General features: G+C 36.0%; 1 protein-coding gene across 5 annotated transcripts in view; it reads left to right on the forward strand.

Annotated features, from left to right (window-relative positions):
- Nucleotides 1–21,320, forward strand: part of SCN7A (sodium voltage-gated channel alpha subunit 7) — an 87,008-nt gene that overhangs the window by 6,111 nt on the left and 59,577 nt on the right. For 4 of the 5 annotated variants that reach the window (XM_060302315.1, XM_060302319.1, XM_060302318.1 and 1 more), the window contains exon 2: nucleotides 19,104–19,342. In XM_060302315.1, coding sequence (XP_060158298.1) covers nucleotides 19,104–19,342 — 239 coding nt within the window. Of the gene's footprint in view, nucleotides 1–17,372; nucleotides 17,641–19,103; nucleotides 19,343–21,320 lie in introns of those variants that run through there. The other variant, XM_060302317.1, reaches the window with a different exon arrangement.

Below are 21,320 nucleotides of genomic sequence, written 5' to 3' on the forward strand. Positions count from 1 at the left end.
ATGTATTAAGAGAATAAATATTTATTATCTGTTATAATAAGTGAACATTTCATAATTCTCTTTGGCAAAGCTACACTAGCATCTGTTTCTCACATCTAAGATCAACTCCAGCTTCCCAGAATGCATATAGGTTGATTATTTAGATGCTGTAGTTTTAATTCCCTAAGGTGCGAAAAATGAAAGTGAGAAGGTGGTGACTGCTCTGGGCAGTCACCTCCTACATGTGCAGAATCTATCTGCACAGTTTGACTGCATTACTGGCAGGCTGTGCTCTGGGAATCAAACTGAGGGGCAAGGGAAGCAATAAGGAATGGGAGAAAGAGGGAGAGGAAAAACATCGACTTCCGGCATCCCCTTTCTTCCCTGACCTTCGTCATCTCTAAGAAATACAGCTGCAGTTGCTGATAGAGAATGCTATCTATACACACAGCCTCTTCCCAGAAACTAAACTACAGAGAGGCCGAGCACTGGCCCACTGATTGAGTGGCTGTCATTCATCATCTAACACAGAGGTTTTTGAAAAGGAAAGAGAATGCCGTTAATAATTAATTCTCAGCAACAGGCATAAACCCAAACTGTCCCCCAGAATGCTGTGACTTATGGTCATGCTACTTAACCATGAGATTGAGTGGGTTGGAAACAAAAGGAAAGAGTGGAAGGAAAAAGCTAGATTCATTATCTTGAGGGAACTGGGAGCAACAGGATAAGGTGGATATCCCAGTTGCATTTTTCATTTCAAACTTTAGACCTGTTTTGCACCAGAACCTCTGTGGCAGAATGGCAACATCTGGTAAGGTCAAGGCACCCACGGAATAAGGAAAATTGTAGAGCTGAGGGAGATAAGGTGCCCAGAGAGGTGAAAAGAATGTGATCTTTTGGAGAAGTGATATTCTAAAGCGAGTATTTGCAATTCTGGTATAAGCTTCGTCTCTCATACTTAGGATATCAGATAAGAGAAACAACGAAAGAAAATGTAATGATGTCTCTGCTTGCTTTTTGAAGGTGGTTGAATGAAACATGGCTATTAGCCAAAGGAATCTTTCTGTCTAGCAGGCTGCATTAGATTTATCCCAAGGGACCCCAGCCCAAGATACTCTGAAATTGTCTGTCTGGGTTGGGCTGCTGACTCCTAGATATTCAACATTAGTGCCAGGAGATTTCTAATATGCAGTCAAGAGCTGGTATAATTCAAATCAGGTGTACTGAGAGGGTTGTCTTTCCCTACAACTCTCAGTACCAGGATATTGATCAGGGGGCCACACCCTCTTCCCTTCTCCCTCCTCTCAGAGGCCCCAGGATTCATAAACTGCAGATTTGACGCTATCACATCTAGTCAGCTGCCCAAGGTCTAGTACAATGTCGAAGGTTTTGTGCCCATCTCAAGCTAACCCAGAGCCAGAGTAGGTGCTAATGGTTGGTCTTTTATGACAACTGGTTCAGAGCTCTTCCATCTGACTGAAGATTTAGGAAATGGTTTGTGGTTCTATGAGCTTAGCTCCACTGCTCAGAAGCTGGGCAACAGTGAAGGTCTGAGAAAACTCACAGTCTCTCTGCAGATTAAGAGGATGCTTAAGGAGGTCACCTCTTTGTGAATGGTCCCCAAGAGCTCCAAGGTATAGTTCCAGTTCTGGATTTTTTAAACAGATGTTGAGATCAGGTCTTACATCTCAGGGGAACCAGTTGCATCAAGGACATTAGGACTGAAGATAACTTGTAGAATCTCGTTGCGTGACAGAGCCCCTTTGCATTCCTATGGGAAGTAGCAAAGAGTACTTTTCTTTCACTTGTTAACCCAAAATGAGGCCACTGGCCAGAAATTTTTGGCCAAAGATCTGACAGATTCTTGGGTTCATGAGAAATACAATTCTAGGAAGATCCTGGCTCCTTTAAAACTTGTTCATTTTTTTCAGAGTAACAGGGATAATTCAGAAATCCTAGAGGCCAATTTCACAAAGCAGTAGAAGTTTTGAGAACATCTAGAGAAACTGGGAACATTGAGAGGTTTGGAATGTTGAGTTAGACCACTTTCCCAGACTCACCAGTAGGGAATCAACATATTTGTTGTCTTAGAAGATTCAAGTAGGACTATTTAAGGCAGAATCAGCTTTACCTTTTGTGTTCCTGGCAACCTGGCTTTCTACTGTCTTTATCACTGTCATAGCGGCATTTGTTAGTCAGGTGGGAGACCCTCATTGGGATCCTATCCCCAGTGATCTGCATCCCTTCCTAATATTTCAACTGCCACTAAGCTTCCTGTTCATTGTTCTTAGAAAATTTGCAATCAGATGCAGATAGACTCTGTTATCTGACACTGGTTATGATCTTCTAATCCTATTGTGTATGTTGACCGTGTCATTCTGAATCTTAATGTCCTGACTGCTCCCTCCCTCAAGAAGAGGAGGGAAAATCTAACACTGTAGAATCCAGGCCCACCAGTGTTGGAAATGATTTTAATTTCAGTCTCTGTTGATCTTGAAACTTAATAATTTTCAGAGATGACCAAGATAACTTGGTTCTTATTTGTTTACAAGTCTGTCTCCCATTGTCCTTAAATCCAGTGACTATGTTTTATTACTATTTCCAGCACTGATACCTAGCACAGTGCTTGACACTTAATATATGCTCCACAAATGATTGCTAAATAAATGAATGTCAAAAGCAAAAACCATGGTTAAACTTATTGCCCTATATTATATATCAAACTGCAATATTTATATATATTTTAAAAATATATCTGAAATTAAAATGCTAAAATATAGAATTATAAATAAAAATAAGTGTATATGATTATAAATATATTTTTGAGAAACTCACTTATTTTATAACCACTTTCTGCAAGATAGCATATTCCAGTAATGTGTTCCAAGGGGTCTCAGATGGGTTAGGACATCTCAGGAAGGATAGAGTTGAGCAATCAGGAAATCTGAAGCCACCAGAAAGTCCAGAACTGGGACCCGAAGTAGGTCAATCCTAAGTTAGTCACACATAGTGAGGAGCGTTAGCCAAAACTGGCTAAACCCTGGGCAGAATACAATTGCAGAAAATGTAAAGACAAGAGCCCAAAATCAAAAGTCATTTAAGTCAGAAAGAGTAAAGCAATCTCAGGGGCAAGAAAAAGAGTTGGAATAAAGAAAATGTTAGCACACTGGAGTAAAGAGATGCAAATACAAGAAGAATCCAAGAATATATATTAGTTATGTAGTAAATGGAGTGAAGCCTGAGCCAGTTTTTGGAGGCTAGAATTTATATACCCACAGGAGTACGATGGCTATTTTCATCAGATGTTTGATCTGTCCCGATAGCTGCCTTTCAATCAATCCTCCCACGTAGAAATATTTCTACCTGTGGGACTTTAAATGGTCAGGTGATAAATGTGACTTGTTTTGGATTATACTTATAATATAAAGAAATATCATCAGCTTCTTCTAAACCTGACAGGAATCTTGGAATCTAAGAGAAGTACATTCTGCCTATTAACCCGGGAGTCATTATTCATCAATCTCAACCCTTTAAGATATATCTCAGGACAAGAAAATAATGGTTGATTATTTTTTTTCATTGAAGGTCTTGGACTGCCACTCATGGCCTATTATTATGGTGTTTACACTTAGCAAGTTAGAGGCAGTTGTTAGAAGAAGAAGCAGATAGAAGCAAGAAACTTGAAAGCAGTAAAAATAAAATCTAAAAATCTGATGATACCATGGACATTTTACAAATGTGACAATCAACAAAAGCTTCTCAAGGGGGGAACTCCTTATAGATCCCTTTGTGGAATGAACTTGCACTTTGGCTCAGAAGGTCCCTGGGTCCTGCAATGCCTGTCCAGGACTCCTGTGCCCATGAGAAAACTATGCCAGGCATTTTCTCAAAACATCAGGCCTCTGCATGCTCTTCTCAGCAAGTTTCATGGCAATCACTGCAGTCCTTACCAAGTATCTCTGATATGACATTGTAAATTATAAGGAATCAATATACTGAGTACATGTAAAATTTTTTTTTTCCTGGGAATCAAGGTGGATGTGTGGGACAAAATTGAGGCAATGCAAAGGTGGGTTTCACTGTAATTATTGCAGTAATGATTTTAATATTATTCAATTTCAATAAACTATCCTGTTTTAGATAGTGGAAAATAAATAAATAAATAAAAGTCTGGGGCTTCCCTGGTGGCGCAGTGGTTGAGAGTCCGCCTGCCGATGCAGGGGACACGGGTTCGTGCCCCGGTCTGGGAAGACCCCACATGCCGCGGAGCGGCTGGGCCCGTGAGCCATGACCGCTGAGCCTGCGCGTCCGGAGCCTGTGCTCCGCAACGGGAGAGGCCACAACAGTGAGAGGCCCGCGTACCGCAAAAAAACAAAAACAAAAGTCTGATTATAAATGAGACACAAATAAATAAAGCAGAAGAAAATGTAAAAAGCAGAACTCTTTGAGTTTTAAAAATTATTTAAGGGGCTTCCCTGGTGGCGCAGTGGTTGAGTCCGCCTGCAGATGCAGGGGACACGGGTTCACACTCCGGTCCGGGAAGATCCCACATGCTGCGGAGCGGCTGGGCCCTTGAGCCATGGCCTCTGAGCCTGCGCATCCGGGGCCTGCGTGTCTGGGGGAGGCTACAACAGTGAGAGGCCCGCGTACCGCAAAAAAAAAAAAAAAAAAAAAAAAAAAAAAAAAATTATTTAAGTATGTCACAGTATTGCAGCTGATTATTGTAATTGAATACTACTATTACTTTGATCTATCAGTAAGAAATTAAATTATATTTTGCATATTCTCGTTATAAATTCGGAGAAATAAGGCAGTAATTTTAATTAAAAAGATTGTTAAACAAAAAAGTATTATGCTTTAAAGGATTAAAAATAACAACTAGTACTTACTGAGTGTGTAATACCTGGCAAGCACTGTTCTAGGTGCTTTATATTTATTAACTCATTCAGTGCTCATATTACCCTATGAAGTAAGTACTCTTATTATTCCCATTTTACAGTTGAGGAAAATGAGGCATGGAGAGGTTAAGTGCCTTGCTCAAGGTCACAGTTACAAAGTTCTAAAGCCCAGATTTGAATCCAGACAAGAGCTCCAAAACCAAACTTTTTTTTCAAATATTTATTATAAAATATTTCAAACATGTAGAAAAATTGACAGAACTGTACAATAGACACCCATACATTCAACACCTAGAATCTTCACTTGTAATTTTATAATATTTACTTTATCACATGTCTGTCTATGCATTACTCAAACCATCAATTAATTCTTCTTATTTTTTGATGCCTTTCAAAATAAGTTGCAAATACCATTAGGCCTCACCCATAAACACTTAATAGTTCATATAGTTCACTAGAATTCAGTATTTGTTTATGGGCTTTTTAAAGGTAAAGCCAAGTAAAATCCACAAAACTTAAAGGTATCATTTTATCAGTTTTGACAAACATATATACCTGTGTGCTCCAAACCCTCAGAATGTTGAACATTACTGTCACCTGAGAAAGTTCCATCATTCCTCCAATCTCCCAGTCAGTTCCTACTTCACTCCTAGAAATTAATTTTGTCTGTTCTAGCATTTCATATGAAATGGATCATGTAGTTTGTAATCTTTGGTGTAAGGCTTCTTTCACTTGGCATAATGTTTTTGGACTCTCATTTTTATGTGCATCAGTAGTTCATTCATTTTTATCACAGGATTGTGTTCTGTTGTATAAATATACCACAGTTTTTATTTTTCTATCTAGTCTATGGATGGACAACTGGGCTGCTTCCAATTTTGGGTAATTATGCTTTATATTTTTTATACTCTCCTACATGTTTATCATTTCTCTTTCTCTTCATTCCTTCCTAGAGATCTAAATTTCCATCTGAAACATTTGAAAATATATTTTGCCTTCATTCTTGAAGGGTAATTTTGGTGTATGTGTAATCCCAGCCTTACATTTTTTTTTCTTTCAACAGTTTAAAGTTTGTTACATTGTCTTCTGTTCTTTTAAGACTAGAAGAACAGTGATTATTGTTACCATTGTTTCCTAATATATAATATATTATTTTTTAAAGTGCTTTTACTATTTTGACCATAATATCCCTTGTTAATATTTAACTGATATGATTTAAAACATTAATTAGTAGTGATATATAAAATAATTTGCTTTCTAAACTATTTTTTTCCATCAAAAAGGTTGTTTTAGGTAGATCCTTTTCAATAGGCTGTCATTGAAATCAGTCTATAAAGAATTCCACACATTTTGCAAATGCACATAATCGTTTTTATTCTTTTCAGCTATTTATATATCATATAACTATATAACCATATATAGTATGTATATATACACACATTCATATATACACATATATTTAAGTGTATATATAAAACATATACAAACATATACAGTTTAATTTTCTTTATTAAGCTCCAGATCCAAATTTCCAATTAATCTCTGAATTTTTACTTCTGGATATTTCAGATGGACCTCAAATCCCCAAAATACAAAACATTATCTCTCCCTCCTATAATCTCTAAACTGGCACTTCTCCATATTCCATATTCTCTATATGATATGGTAGTCAATCATAAAATCCAGATGTTATAGACCTCACTGTCAGAACCTGTGATCTATGCACATAGTTAGAAATCAACTATTATTTTTTTAATTTATAAAGATATTAAGAATCACATCATTTTCTAGTTAACACTTGTCTCTATTTTCAAAATAATTCTATATGCGTATACTTTAAAATATATATATTTTAGCAGCTGTACTTGAAATACATGTTAGCTGCTTCTATTCTTAGCTATCAAAATACTACTCTGAACAATCTTGTGCATGTGAATTGGTTTGAGATGTACCCATGAAGTAAGTTCCTGTTGCTCAAATTGCAGGGGTAAGGTATATACATTTTAATTTAGAGAACTAGTATCAGATTACCTTCTAAGAAATGTGTACGAATTTAACTCTACCAAAAAAGTTTATTAGAGTGCTTTATTTCCTCACATCCTAGGCAGGACTTTGCTTTATTAAACTAGGGCTTCCATTTTAAATTATTATAAACATGTTTACTTATGATTTCTTTTATAAGTTTCATAGTTTGGTGTTTTTATAAATTTTATTTTGATTTGAATCATTGAGCCATCTAACTTTTATCTGGATATAAGTGGATGGAGGCAAGGATAATGGGAACTGCCTAATTCTGATCCTTCATATATATACTACACAAGGAATACAGTCCAAAAAAAGAAAAACAAATAAAACTACACAAAACCCGCACCATCAGCATAACTAGAAGGCAGAGAATGCCCAAACTTCAAAATGCCTGTAAAGGAAAAGTAAAACCAAATTAATTTGCACTCTCTCTGTCATACTCCAAGTCTTTATAGAAAATTGGGTATCAATTTTATTTTAAATGACTGACAGAAAGAGAATACTCCCCCTAATTGTGAAGATGCTGGGGAAAAAAGCATTTCCACATATTTCCTTGTATAAGCTATTTAATAACCTCTATTTTCCCATTCTGATCTGAAACTACAATTTTTATGTAGATTCTATATTATACTAATGCTTCAAATTATACTTAATGACAGTAACAAAATCAGTCTCGGGGAATGAAATCACGTGATAGATTAAAACTCAACTCTTAATAATCTTAAATCTGGGCGTCCACAGAAAAAATGGGGGAGGGGTAATGGGGGGGCGAACTAAGTCACAGCCAAGATCAAAGCCAATATCATATGACAGAACCAGTCCAGCTGACATTAATAATACCTCAGCTAAAACCACCAAAAATATAGCTCTAGTCTCTGCTACTGACTCCATTGCTACTATTGCTCCCTCAACTGCTGAAAAGTTGAAGCTTCTGACTCTCTTGCAAATAGGGATTCTCCACTGCCTCTCTTATTTTGTGTCATTAAATTCATATTAGAAATCTTGAGCTAATGTCTTTGATTGGCTCAGCCAAGGTCATGTGGTCACTTCCTAGATCCATAAGATCCTGGAAAAGTCATTATCTGGTCCTTTTCACTTGTATTGCAGGAGGTCTCCCACCATGATTCATACAGTAACAAATTCCCTAAATCTATGTACAGGGTCACCATGCTAGGCAGCACCTCCTCCTTCCAAATTAATGTCCACTATGCTTACTCACCTTCTATTTTACAAAATTTTACAAAATATTTGATTTTGACAACACTTAAACAAAGAAAATTTCTAGACAATCCCATCTGACATCAACCTGTTAGCTACTCAGCGAAGCAAGTTATCCTAGTAAGCCCATTGGTTTTTGGATATCTCTAAAGTAGCCATACAGAGGTACCAATTGCTTACACTTGTCTTAAAATTTTACAGCTTGTAAGCACTTTTGTGGTATAGTTTAGAGGTACCCAAATTTAGATTTAGACACAACTGCGCTAGCATCTATCTTCACTACCTATCTAGCTGTACAATGATAAAGTCATGAAACTCATCAATCTCTCTCTCCTCATTTGTAAAATGGTGATCACAAGGGTAATACATGAAAATATGATGTAATAGAGTTAGAAACATCTAGTCGAGTGCTTTGAAATGATACTCACTCAGCAAGTGTTACTATAACTAAAATTGCCATATTTATTACAGTAAATATTGGCTCATACTCAATTGCTTAAAGTCTGTTTTAAGGAGAATATTTTTTTTTCTAAGAATGCACCTCTTAATAGCACTTCTGAGTGCTTCAGAGAGGAAGACTGAAGAAGTCTGTCTGGTGAGAGCCATGTGGTTGATAAGGTCTTGGTGCTCTGGCCAGATGTCAGGCCTGAGCCTTGGAGGTGGGAGAGCTGAGTTCAGGATATTGGACCACCAGAGACCTCCCAACCCATGTAATATCAATCAGTGAGAGCTCTCCCAGAGATCTCTGTCTCAACGCTAAGACCCAGCTCCACTCAATGACACCCCATGCCAAACAACTAGCAAGACAGGAACATAACCACACCCATTAGCAGAGAGGCTGCCTAAAATCATAATAAGTTCACAAACACCCCAAAACACACCACTGGGCTCAGTCCTGCCCACCAGAAAGATAAGATCCAGCCTCATCCACCAGAACGCAGGCACCAGTCCCCTCCACCAGGAAGCCTACACAAGCCACTGAACCAACCCTACCCACTGGGGGAAGACACCAAAAACAGCAGGAATTACAAACCTGAAGCCTGCAAAAAGGAGACCCCAAACACAGTAAGTTAAGCAAAATAAGAAGTAACAGGAATAGGCAGCAGATGAAGGAGCAAGGTAAAAACCCACCAGACCAAACAAATGAAGAGGAAATAGCAGTCTACCTGAAAAAGAATTCAGAACAATGATAGTAAAGATGATCCAAAATCTTTGAAATAGAATGGAGAAAATAAAAGAAATGTTTAACAAGGACCTAGAAGAACTAAAGAGCAAACAAACAATGATGAACAACACAATAAATGAAATTTAAAATTCTCTAGAAGGAATCAATAGCAGAATAACTGAGGCAGAAGAAAGGATAAGTGACCTGGAAGATAAAATAGTGGAAATAACTACTGCAGAGAAGAATAAAGAAAAAAGAATGAAAAGAATTGAGGACAGTCTCAGAGACCACTGGGACAACATTAAATGCACCAACATCCGAATTCTAGGGATCCCAGAAGAAGAAGAGAATAAGAAAGGGGCTGAGAAAATATTTGAACAGATTATAGTTGAAAACTTCCCTAGCATGGGAAAGGAAATAGTAAATCAAGTCCAGGAGTGCAGAGAGTCCCATAGAGGATAAATCCAAGGAGAAACATGCCAAGACACATATTAATCAAACTATCAAAAATTAAATACAAAGAAAAAATATTAAAAGCAAATAACATACAAGGGAATCCCCATAAGGTTAACAGCAGATCTTTCAGCAGAAACTCTGCAAGCCAGAAGGGAGTGGCAGGACATGTTTAAAGTGATTAAAAGAACATGATTAAAAGGAAAAACCTACAACCAAGATTACTCTACTAGAAAGGATCTCATTCAGATTTGATGGAGAAATTGAAGCCTTTACAGAGAAGCAAAAGCTAAAGGGATTCAGCACCATGAAACCAGTTTTACAACAAATGCTAAAGGAACTTCTCTAGGCAGGAAACACAAGAGAAGGAAAAGACCTACAATAACAAACCCCTCAAAATTAAGAAAATGGTAATAGGAACACACATATCAATAACTACCTTAAATGTAAATGGATTAAATGCTCCAACCAAAAGACATAGACTAGCTGAATGGTTACAGAAACAAGACCTGTATATATACTGTCTACAAGAGACCCACTGCAGACCTAGGGACACATACAGACTGAAAGTGAAGGGATGGAAAAAAATATTCCATGCAAATAGAAATCAAAAGGAAGCTGGAGTAGCAATTCTTATATCAGACAAAATAGATTTAAAGTAAAGACTATTACAAGAGACCAAGAAGGACACTACATAATGATCAAGGGATCATTCCAAGAAGAAGATATAACAATTGTAAATATTTATGCATCCAACATAGGAGCACCTCAATACGCAAGGCAAATGCTAACAGCCATAAAAGGGGAAATTGACAGTTACACAAACATAGTAGGGGACTTTAATACCCCACTTTCATCAATGGACAGATCAACCAAAATGAAACTAAATAAGGAAACACAAGCTTTAAATGACAGGTTAAACAACATGGACTAAATTGATATTTATAGGACATTCCATCCAAAAACAACAGAATACACTTTCTTCTCAAGTGCTCATGGAACATTCTCCAGGATAGATCATATCTTGGGTCACAAATCAAGCCTTGGTAAATTTAAGAAAATTGAAATCGTATCAAGCATCTTTTCCAACCGCAGTGCTATGAGACTAGATATCAATTATAGGAAAAAAACTGTAAAAAATACAAACACATGAAGGCTAAACAATACGCTACTAAATAACCAAGAGATCACTGAAGACATCAAAGAGGAAATCAAAAAATACCTAGAAAAAATTACAATGAAAACATGACAGCGCAAAACCTATGGGATGCAGCAAAACAGCTCTAAGAGGAAAGTTTATAGCAATACAATCCTACCTCTAAAAACAAGAAAAATCTCAAATAAACAACCTAACCATACACCTAAAGCAATTGAAGAAAGAAGACCAAAAAATACCCCAAAGTTAGCAGAAGGAAAGAAAACATAAAGTTAGAGCAGAAATAAATGAAAAAGAAATGAAGAAAACAATAACAAATATCAATACAACTTAAAGCTGGTTCTTTGAGAAGATAAACAAAATTGATAAGCCATTAGCCAGACTCTAAGAAAAAAAGTGAAAACTCTCAAATAAACAGAATTAGAAATGAAAAAGGAGAAGTAACAACTGACACTGCAGAAATACAAAGGATCATGAGAGATTACTACAAACAACTCTATGCTAATAAAATGGACAACCTGGAAGAAATGGACAAATACTGAGAAAAGCACAACCTTCTGAGACTGAACCAGGAAGAAATAGAAAATATAAACAGACAAATCACAAGCACTGAAATTGAGACTGTGATTAAAAATCTTCCAACAAACAAAAGCCCAGGACCAGATGGCTTCACAGGCGAATTCTATCAAACATTTAGAGAAGAGCTCACACCTATCCTTCTCAAACACTTCCAAAATATAGCAGAGGGAGGAGCACTCCCAAACTCATTCTATAAGCCACCATCACCCTGATACCAAAACCAGACAAAGATGTCACAAAAAAAGAATACTACAGGCCAATACCACTGATGAACATAGATGTGAAAATCCTCAATAAAATACTAGCAAACAGAATCCAGTAGCACATTAAAAGGATCATACACCATGATCAAGTGTATTCCTTTTATCCCAGGAATGCAAGGATTCTTCAATATAGGCAAATCAATCATTGTGATACACCATAATAAAAAATTGAAGGATAAAAACCATATGAACATCTCAATAGATGCAGAAAAAGCTTTTCACAAAATTCAACACCCATTTATGATAAAACCTTTCCAGAAAATAGGCATAGAGGGAACTTACCTCAAAAGAATAAAGGCCATATATGACAAACCCACAGCTAACATCGTTCTCAATGGTTAAAAACTGAAACAATTTCCATTAAGATCAGGAACAAGACAAGGTTGCCCACTCTCACAACTATTATTCAACATAATATTGGAAGTTTTAGCCACAGCATTCAGAGAAGAAAAATAAATTAAAGGAATCCAAATCGGAAAAGAAGAAGTAATACTGTCACTGTTTGCAGATGACATGATGCTATACACAGAGAATCCTAAAGATGCTACCAGAAAACTATGAGAGCTAATCAATGAATCTGGTAAAGTAGCAGAATACCAAATTAATGCATAGAAATCTCTTTCATTCCTATACACTAATGGTGAAAAATCTGAAAGTGAAATTAAGGAAACACTCCTATTTACCATTGCAACAAAAAGAATAAAATACCTAGGTATAAACCTACTTAAGGAGACTAAAAACCTGTATGCAGAAAACTATAAGACACTGATGAAAGAAACTAAACATGATACAAACAGATGGAGAGATATACCATGTTCTTGGATTGGAAGAATCAACATTGTGAAAAGGACTGTACTACCCCAAGCAATCAACAGATTCAATGCAATCCCTATCAAACTACCAATGGCATTTTTCACAGAACTAGAATAAAAAAATTCACAATTTGTATGGAAATACAAAATACCCTGAATAGCCAAAGCAATCTTGAGAAAAAAAAAGGAGCTGCAGGAATCAGGCTCCCAGACTTCAGAGTATACTACAAAGCTACAGTAATCAAGACAGTATGGTACTGGCACAAAAACAGAAATATAGATCAATGGAACAGGATAGAAAGCACAGAGATAAACCCATGCACATAGGGTCACCTTACCTTTGATAAAGGAGGCAAGACTATACAATGGAGAAAAGACAGCCGCTTCAATAAGTGGTGCTAAGAAAAGTGGACATCTACCTGTAAAAGAATGAAATTAGAACACTCCCTAACACCATATACAGAAATAAACTGCAAATGGATTAAAAACCTAAATGTAAGACCAGACACTATTAAACTCTTAGAGGAAAACTTAGGCAGAGCACTCTATGACATAAATCACAGCAAGATCCTTTTTGACCCACCTCCTAGGGAAATGGAAATAAAAATAAACAAATGGGACCTAATGAAACTTAAAAGCTTTTGCACAGCAAAATAAACCATAAACAAGATGAAAAAACAACCCTCAGAATGGGAGAAAATATTTGCAAATGAAGCAACTGACAAAGGATTAATCTCCAAAATATGCAAGCAGCTCATGCAGCTCAATATGAAAAAGCAAACAACGCAATCCAAAAAAGGACAGAAGATCTAAATAGACATTTCTCCAAAGAAGATATACAGATTGCCAACAAACACATGAAAGGGTGCTCAACCTCACTAATCATGAGAGAAATGCAAATCAAAACAGTGAAGTATCACCTCACACCGATCAGAATGGCCATCATCAAAAAATCTAGAAACGATAAATGCTGGAGAGGGTGTGGAGAAAAGGGAACTCTCGTGCACTGTTGGTGGGCATGTAAATTGATACAGCCACTATGGAGAATAGTATGGTGGTTCCTTAAGAAACTGAAAATAGGACTACCATAGGACCCAGTAATCCCACTACTGGGCATATACCCTGAGAAAAGCATAATTCAAAAAGAGTCATGTACCACAATGTTCACTGCAGCATTATTTACAATAACCAGGACATGGAAACAACCTAAGTGTCCATCGACAGATGAATGGATAAAGAAGATGTGGCACATATATACAATGGAATATTACTCAGCCATAAAAAGAAATGAAATTGAGTTATTTGTCATGAGGTGGATGGACCTAGAATCTGTCATACAGAGTGAAGTAAGTCAGAAAGAGAAAAGCAAATACCATATGCTAACATATATATGGAATCAAAATAAAAGTGTTTCTGAAGAACATAGGGGCAGGACAGGAATAAAGACACATATGTAGAGAATGGAGTTGAGGACACAGCGAGAGGGAAGGATAAGCTGGGAAGATGTGAGAGTGTGGCACTGACATATGTACACTACCAACCATAAAATAGATAGCTAGTGGGAAGCAGCCGCATAGCACAGGGAGATCAGCTCGGTGCTTTGTGACCACCTAGAGGGGTGGGTTAGGGAGGGTGGAGGGAGATGCAAGAGGAAGGGGATATGGGGATATATGTATAGCTGATTCACTTTGTTATACAGCAGAAACTAACACAACAATGTAAAGCAATTATACTCCAATAAAGCTGTTAAAAAAAAAAAGATCTTTTCTCCATACTGATGCTGGTACTGCTCCTTTCATCTAATGACCAAGAGAAATGGCTTGCACTTTAATCAACAATATAAAATATTATTACACTTGGCACTTGTTAGAGTCCAAACCTGAGTTGACTTTGATACAATTTTTGCCAAAATCTTACTTCAGCTATTCAGTTTTTTAGAAAGGTGGTCTAATGGCTGGATTAACTATTAATCTTTCTATATTTTTCAGGCATTAGTGCTATATTAAGATCATTCACCAGAAAACGTAGGGCCTGCACCATATTTCATAAATTCCCCACAGAAATGCTTTTACTGAATTATGATTTAATGATTAATAATTTACAATCTGCACTCAGCCATCTAAAAGTCAGATGCAAGCCAGTTTTATCTGATTAAGTGCTTGCATTTCTTTGTCATACCACAGAAGACAAGGCCCACTATCCATTTATTCACCTAGTCAACAACTGGAGTAGTTTCATTCAACATCAAAATCATGACTAAAGAAGTCTTTGGGGAGAACTGACTGGATTGGGAGAGAGAATTAGCACTGATAAAGTCAGTACTGTGTAGCAGGCTTTCTGTATATGGTCTGGTTTAATGTTTGTGACCCAGTGTGATATATGAGGGGTTCCAAAATTTACCCAGGCTATGTTATTAAGATCTCATAGCTAGTAGGTGGCAGACTGAGTAATCAAAGACTGTTGTGCTGTGAAGAGATAACAGAAAGGAAAAGAAGATTATATTTGGACTATACAGTAACAAGACTGGCTGGCAAATTAAATTTTGACGTTTCAATGGATGGTGTTCAAAAATATTTTCATTAATGGTGGCATCTTTGCAATAAGGTTGCAACCTCCCTTTGTATCTACTTTTAAGGACACTATTTTTTACACACATAAACTTAATAATGATTTTTAGCAGTTAGAATGGATCACTAAAAATATAAAAAAGCACTTTTGCTGTAATATGAAGAGATATATGTTAAAAATGCTTTTGATTTTGTTAACTCAATTATTGTTAATTCAGTGCTGCATATAGGTTTAGTTTAGCTAATATTTAGCCTAAACTTTTAGGTCATGTGATACTCTGTGAATATTCAAAGATTTTAGGATTGCAAAGTTCTAAAAGTACAAGGTCGCCATCAATCATATTTGGATCCATTTAAATTATTCTAACTGTTAATAAGTCCATGCTTCCACATTGCTAGTCAGAGGGAAGGATTAATGTCCAAGTCAACTTATTCCATTTTTCAATGGCTATTTAGAAAGTGCTTTATTATCTTGAGCCAAATCTATTCTGGCTTCAGCTCATTGCTCCTAGTTCATCTTATTTTTTTAAAGTAGTACTTAAATCTAATTTCTCTTCTACATAAAATCATTCAGATACTTGGACACAATAATGTTCTACTTCAGTCTCTTCTGCTTCAACTAATATATCCTCTATTATTTTAACTGGTCTGTAGATGGCATGATTTGAGTTTTATCATATGCTGATCCCATTTGAAGACCCTCCAGTTACATGCATGCCTTTTAAGAGTGGTCATGGAATACAGCAGAAGAGAGAGAAATTGCCTCCTTCATCTTCCTTCAATACCAATAAAGGTTATATTAGCTTTCTTGGCAGACACAAGTCAGTATTGATTTATATTGCACTTACTATTAAGTAAACCCCCTTGGCAGTTTTCTCTGCTGTAAAAACGTACTGACTGCACTTGTGCAGATGGGTTGTTTTGGTCCAAATTTCAAAACCTTACATGTATTCCTACTATACTATTATTCTGTTAGATTCGACCAATCATTCTAAGATATAAAATCATATCACAGTTAAAATTTTATGTTTAGGGCTTCCCTGGTGGCGCAGTGGTTAAGAATCTGCCTGCCAATGCAGGGGACATGGGTTGGAGCCCTGGTCCAGGAAGATCCCACATGCCGCGGAGCAACTAAGCCTGTGCGCCACAACTACTGAGCCTGCGCTCTAGAGCCCACGAGCCACAACTACTGAGCCCGAGTGCCACAACTACTGAAGCCTGCACGCCTAGAGCCCGTGCTCTGCAATGAGAAGCCACCCAATGAGAAGCCCACGCACCGCAACGAAGAGTAGCCCCCGCTCTCCGCTACTAGAGAAAAGCCCGCGCGCAGCAACAAAGACGCAACACAGCCAAAAAATTAAAATAAATTAATTAATTTTTTAAAATTTATGTGTAGTTTGAACCTATTATGTGCCAATCACCACACTAGGCATTTTCATTCACATTATTTTATTTTATCCTTATTTAACCCGAGTAGGAACCCCAATTTTATGATTGACAGGTTCAAGAACGTAAGTAATTTAACTGAGACCTCTAAGAATATTAATAACAGAATTTAGGATTTGATTGTAAGTCTAATTCCAAAGTTTGTGATTTCATTTATACTAGTCTATAACCATGAATTGTTAAGAATCTATTCAAGGAACTCCATGTAAGGAGTACAATTTTGAAAGCTCATTAAATATTTTAAGGGAAGAAGATTATACATGTAAGTAAGAGCAAACTTCAGTTGTCTGTAGCTTGTCTCCATAAATTGTACTTATTCAAAGCATTTTGACTCCCCTCAATAAAATTTGATATGTGAGGTATTCCTATACATGCATTTGTATGTGTGTATGGTGTATATAAATAATTCTTAATAATCTTTTAATAAGTGTTAGTTTTGTGCATGATATTGAAGCAAGATATTTGAAAAATAAGTAAATTTTATGATGAGCAATTGTTAGTTTTTATTAGTCTGGAAAGAGAGTTCCAAGTAGATATATGCTGACATTCCTATTCCATATTTCTCTCTTTAAAACTGCTTCACACGTATCCTTGCAGCATCTCTTGAGGGTCTTGGGCATAAGCTGCCATTGCTATTGTGAAAATGTCCCTCTCTCTGGTCACAAATAACTGAACCAAGAGGAAATAAATCCATAGGCTGGGCTAGTCAATTAGAGTATCTTTTAATTTACATTTTTGGAGGTAGAGGTTATAGGCATATGGTGGGAACTTAAACTGAAATATCAAAGTTGAGGCAGGCGATGGCGTTTTGTTCTATGTGCATTCTTAGAAGTAAGCATAGGAAGCCATTCTTTAGATAGAATGCAGTAGAAATTAAAAGAAAAGCCGAGAAAACTGTGATGCCATGAACAGCATAAGGAGTTACCCTAGTAATTATTTTCCATTTTTATTTTTCAGGGTACAGAAATGGACTATGTGTCCTCTCCTTGGATGTCTACAAGACTGCCATTTGTGTATTTTAAATATCTCTCACACACCTCTTATTTAACCTATTAGGAGTCTGATTCTCACAATGATTGGTACTCCATTATGATTAATGAACATATTTTTTCTTACTTTCCATTAATAGCAAGTAATGGATTCAACTATTAAACAACTCAATTTTACCCAGTAGTGGAAAATTCTGGATTAGCATATATGTGTGTATACATATGTGTGTGATTTCTGTCTTAGGAAAATATTATAGAAGAAATTCAGCTAAGGCCAACACTATTACAGACAAAATATACATATAGAAAATGCTACAGTATCAAGTACAAAATTTCTTTTCCTTAATTGCAATAATAAAATTACCAAGGGGGTTAAGAAGAATGTATAAAGAATAATCAGTCAGTTGTCACTGAGCAGGATCATTTGAAGTGTAGGTTTTGACAGAAATTGGACTGGGAAAAATCAGCAAAAGAACATAATTTTATGAGAGGAAAGAATCAGGTTCATAAATGGAGAATTGATGCATGAAATTGTATTTAATGAAGACTAATTGAGTGACCCATAGGACGGCTTGAAGTAGATAAAGACTAGAATTGAGAGAGACCTGTAAAGACTACTAGAGCAATCCAGAGATAGAATTACAAAGATGACTATCTTGATGTAGGTATATGAACAGTGGATAATATTTAAATACCTAATGGAAAATAATTGTAAGAAAATTATTTTTTTCAGAGGAATTAATGACAAAGAAAAACATTTCATGAGTAACTTTCAAGAAAAACATTTCATGAGTAACTTTCAAGGCATTAAGTTTATATGTGTGTTTTTTTTTTTACAATGGCTAGAAGGTAAAAGAGTGATTCTAGTCTTGGGGAAAAACAACAAACTTTGTTTTTACTTGTTAAATTGCTGTTATTGGTGGATTGCCACATAGATGACTGAGGGAAGGGAGTGTTTGGGGAAATGTACTTGGTAAATACCCATGTACGGTAGTTAAAATTCTGTGTTTGCCTATGTATTTACCAAAAAGATGGATATAACTAGGGGAAAAGCAGAACTTTAAAGGATATCAAAGTTAAAATTTCAGAGGAAAAACTAAGTCAAAGGAATTAATCAGAGCTATAGGAAGAGATAAAGAAGAGGGGGCCCCCAGAGCCAATGAAAACTGAGTTTAGAGAAGGAAAGTCTAGTCAGTAGTTAAATACAGCTGAGAGTGAAATAATTGGATTTGGCCTTCCAACAATCTCTAGCCACTTTAGAACTCTTTCATTACAAGGGAGAAACTGAAAGGCAGATTTCAGTAAAAGAAAGAAGATTCAATGGATGAATAAATGAAATAGAATGAGTTATTTGTGAAATTACAAATTAAGTCTAATATTAAGTGAAACAAAACCAAGTTTAATGACTCAGATTTCTCTAAAGCTCAGGAATTTTCTTTGAATGCTTTTATTCAGTTTGCTCTTCTCTTTTATTCCTATCCTAGACTTTTAAAATTTTAAATTTTTCTTTATATACACAAATCTTATCTAGAACTGAAGAAAATACTTTTCAGGTGCGAAATTGGAAATGGCTTCCCCAGAACGTAAGGGTCTTGTCCCCTTCACCAGAGAGTCTCTTGAAGTTATGGAACAGCATAGTGCTAAAAAACACAGTGAGGAACACAAAGAAGATTTAAAGCCAAACACTGACTTGGAAGCTGGAAAAGAGCTGCCATTTGTTTATGGAAATCTTCCTAGAGCAATGGTGTCAGAGCCATTGGAAGATGTGGACCCATACTACAAGAATAAAATGGTAAGGATTAATTAAACTTATTATGACTATATTTTTATTCATTTTCCAGACATGTGAAAAATGTAATTGAGATAGGATGAAAGAAGATGGAAGAATAAGTGAAGAGGTAATTTTAAGTTACAGAAAACTGGATAAGAAATTTCACACATATTTGAGATTTTTATCAAAACCGAATATTTGCCTGGTAGGTTAGTTTGTTTAGGGTTACTTTACTTTGTATGTAACAGGCTATACTGTTATGCCTCGATGTAAATGATTTCTTTTATGTGAGCATAATGATTGGCTACTTAAGATTACTGATTTTAAAATAACTATCATGTAAAATTTCCATACTATGTACAGCAATTTCAACTGTTCAACTTGATGAGCTTACTCGGTAGTTAGGAAAATAAAGCCAATGTATATTTCATTCATAAATTTTATTCATTCATACAGTCACAGCCTCTCTATCCAGAGAATGATTTGAGGAACTTACTAAATATTTTGAACAATCCAAAAAGAAGCACAAAATGATAAAAATAAAAATAATTATGCTTAGAAAAGACAGATCTGTGTAGACTGACAAAGCTGGAAGAGTCTCTACTAAGAAAATAGAATTTGAGTTATAGCTTGGAGAACACTTCACATTTTTACAAGGCAAAGGGAAGCTCTTCAATGAACAGTCAGTCAATAGCAGATATTAATTCTGGAATAGGGAAGAGACAGGCTGATGATAGAACTAGAACCCTGTAGCTGTGTTGCAGATTGTGGGAAATAAGATGAGATAACAGAGATGGCAACATGGCTTTAATGTGGTGGCCAAAATACTGGTGTAATGAATGCAGTGTTTAAGTAAGATTAATCTAGAGATTCCTAAATTACTATTGCATGGAAGAGATAGGGTCAGAAAGATGAAATTAGAGAGAAAACAATTGAGGCCTGAAGTCAAGAGGTCTGGATTATAGGAGTGTCTTGGAGAGAGAGGTAACACACCCGAGACGAAATAGCAGGATTTGAAGACTGATTAATAATGCCAAGGTTTCCAGCTTGAAAGAATAGAAGTGCTTCTGACAAAAATGAAGTAACTATAAAGAAAGATCAAATTTGGGAGAGATGAGGATTAGTCCCATTGTAGACAAATGTAATTTGATATTCTTGTAGAGTGTTCAGTGATTTTACCAAATGGGTGAAATGGAAATGAATCACTTTCTGGACAGAAGGCAAAGTGAGAATTTTGTATAATCACAACTCTTTTGAATACTTTGCATGGTGGAAGCGTATTGACAATTTACAGTATAAATGTATATATTAACAAAAGACTCCAGTATCTCTGGTAGACTCCATGGGCATTATGCATCATTCGCTATAAAACACCTATAAAACCTTAAGAACATTTTAGTGAAAATGTAAGTCCTCATCTCAATTACCTCCGCTTTCACTTTTCTATGCTTAAGTCATTAACAGTTGATATAACAGTAACCTTAAAGGTAACTCTATTATAGCAGAGCTCTGAGTTCTTTGTAGTGTTTACAGACGTGACAGACAAATCTAGGTGTGTTAGTGAAGACAAAATCAAAGATTTTGAAAAAAACCAAAAACGGTAAGGATACCTTAGTATAAAAAGTATTGTTATTAGTGATAACACAAAGATACTAAAAATTTTAATTATATTTAGTTTACTCTGTTAAAGATGGCATACAAATGAATAATTCTAAAATGAAATGAACAATTTCAGCACTTAAACATTAACTAGAAAATTATTCTATCTGGATCTACTCATTCCTTCACAAAGACATAAGTTGGTTGGCTACATCCTGTGTGAAGTTTGAAATTGTTTTGGAAAATACATGGAAAGCACATTTTAAACAATCAGATTTATTTTATTTGGCCCTTTTTACTTTCTTTTTGCTTTTAAAATGGAAAGAGGGACAATAACTACAATCAGGCCAAAATACACACAAATTGTATGTTGGAGAAGTGTTCCATTGAGGAGAATCAG

This window comes from Globicephala melas, chromosome 7 (assembly GCF_963455315.2).
Source record: "Globicephala melas chromosome 7, mGloMel1.2, whole genome shotgun sequence".
Taxonomy (NCBI): domain Eukaryota; kingdom Metazoa; phylum Chordata; class Mammalia; order Artiodactyla; family Delphinidae; genus Globicephala; species Globicephala melas.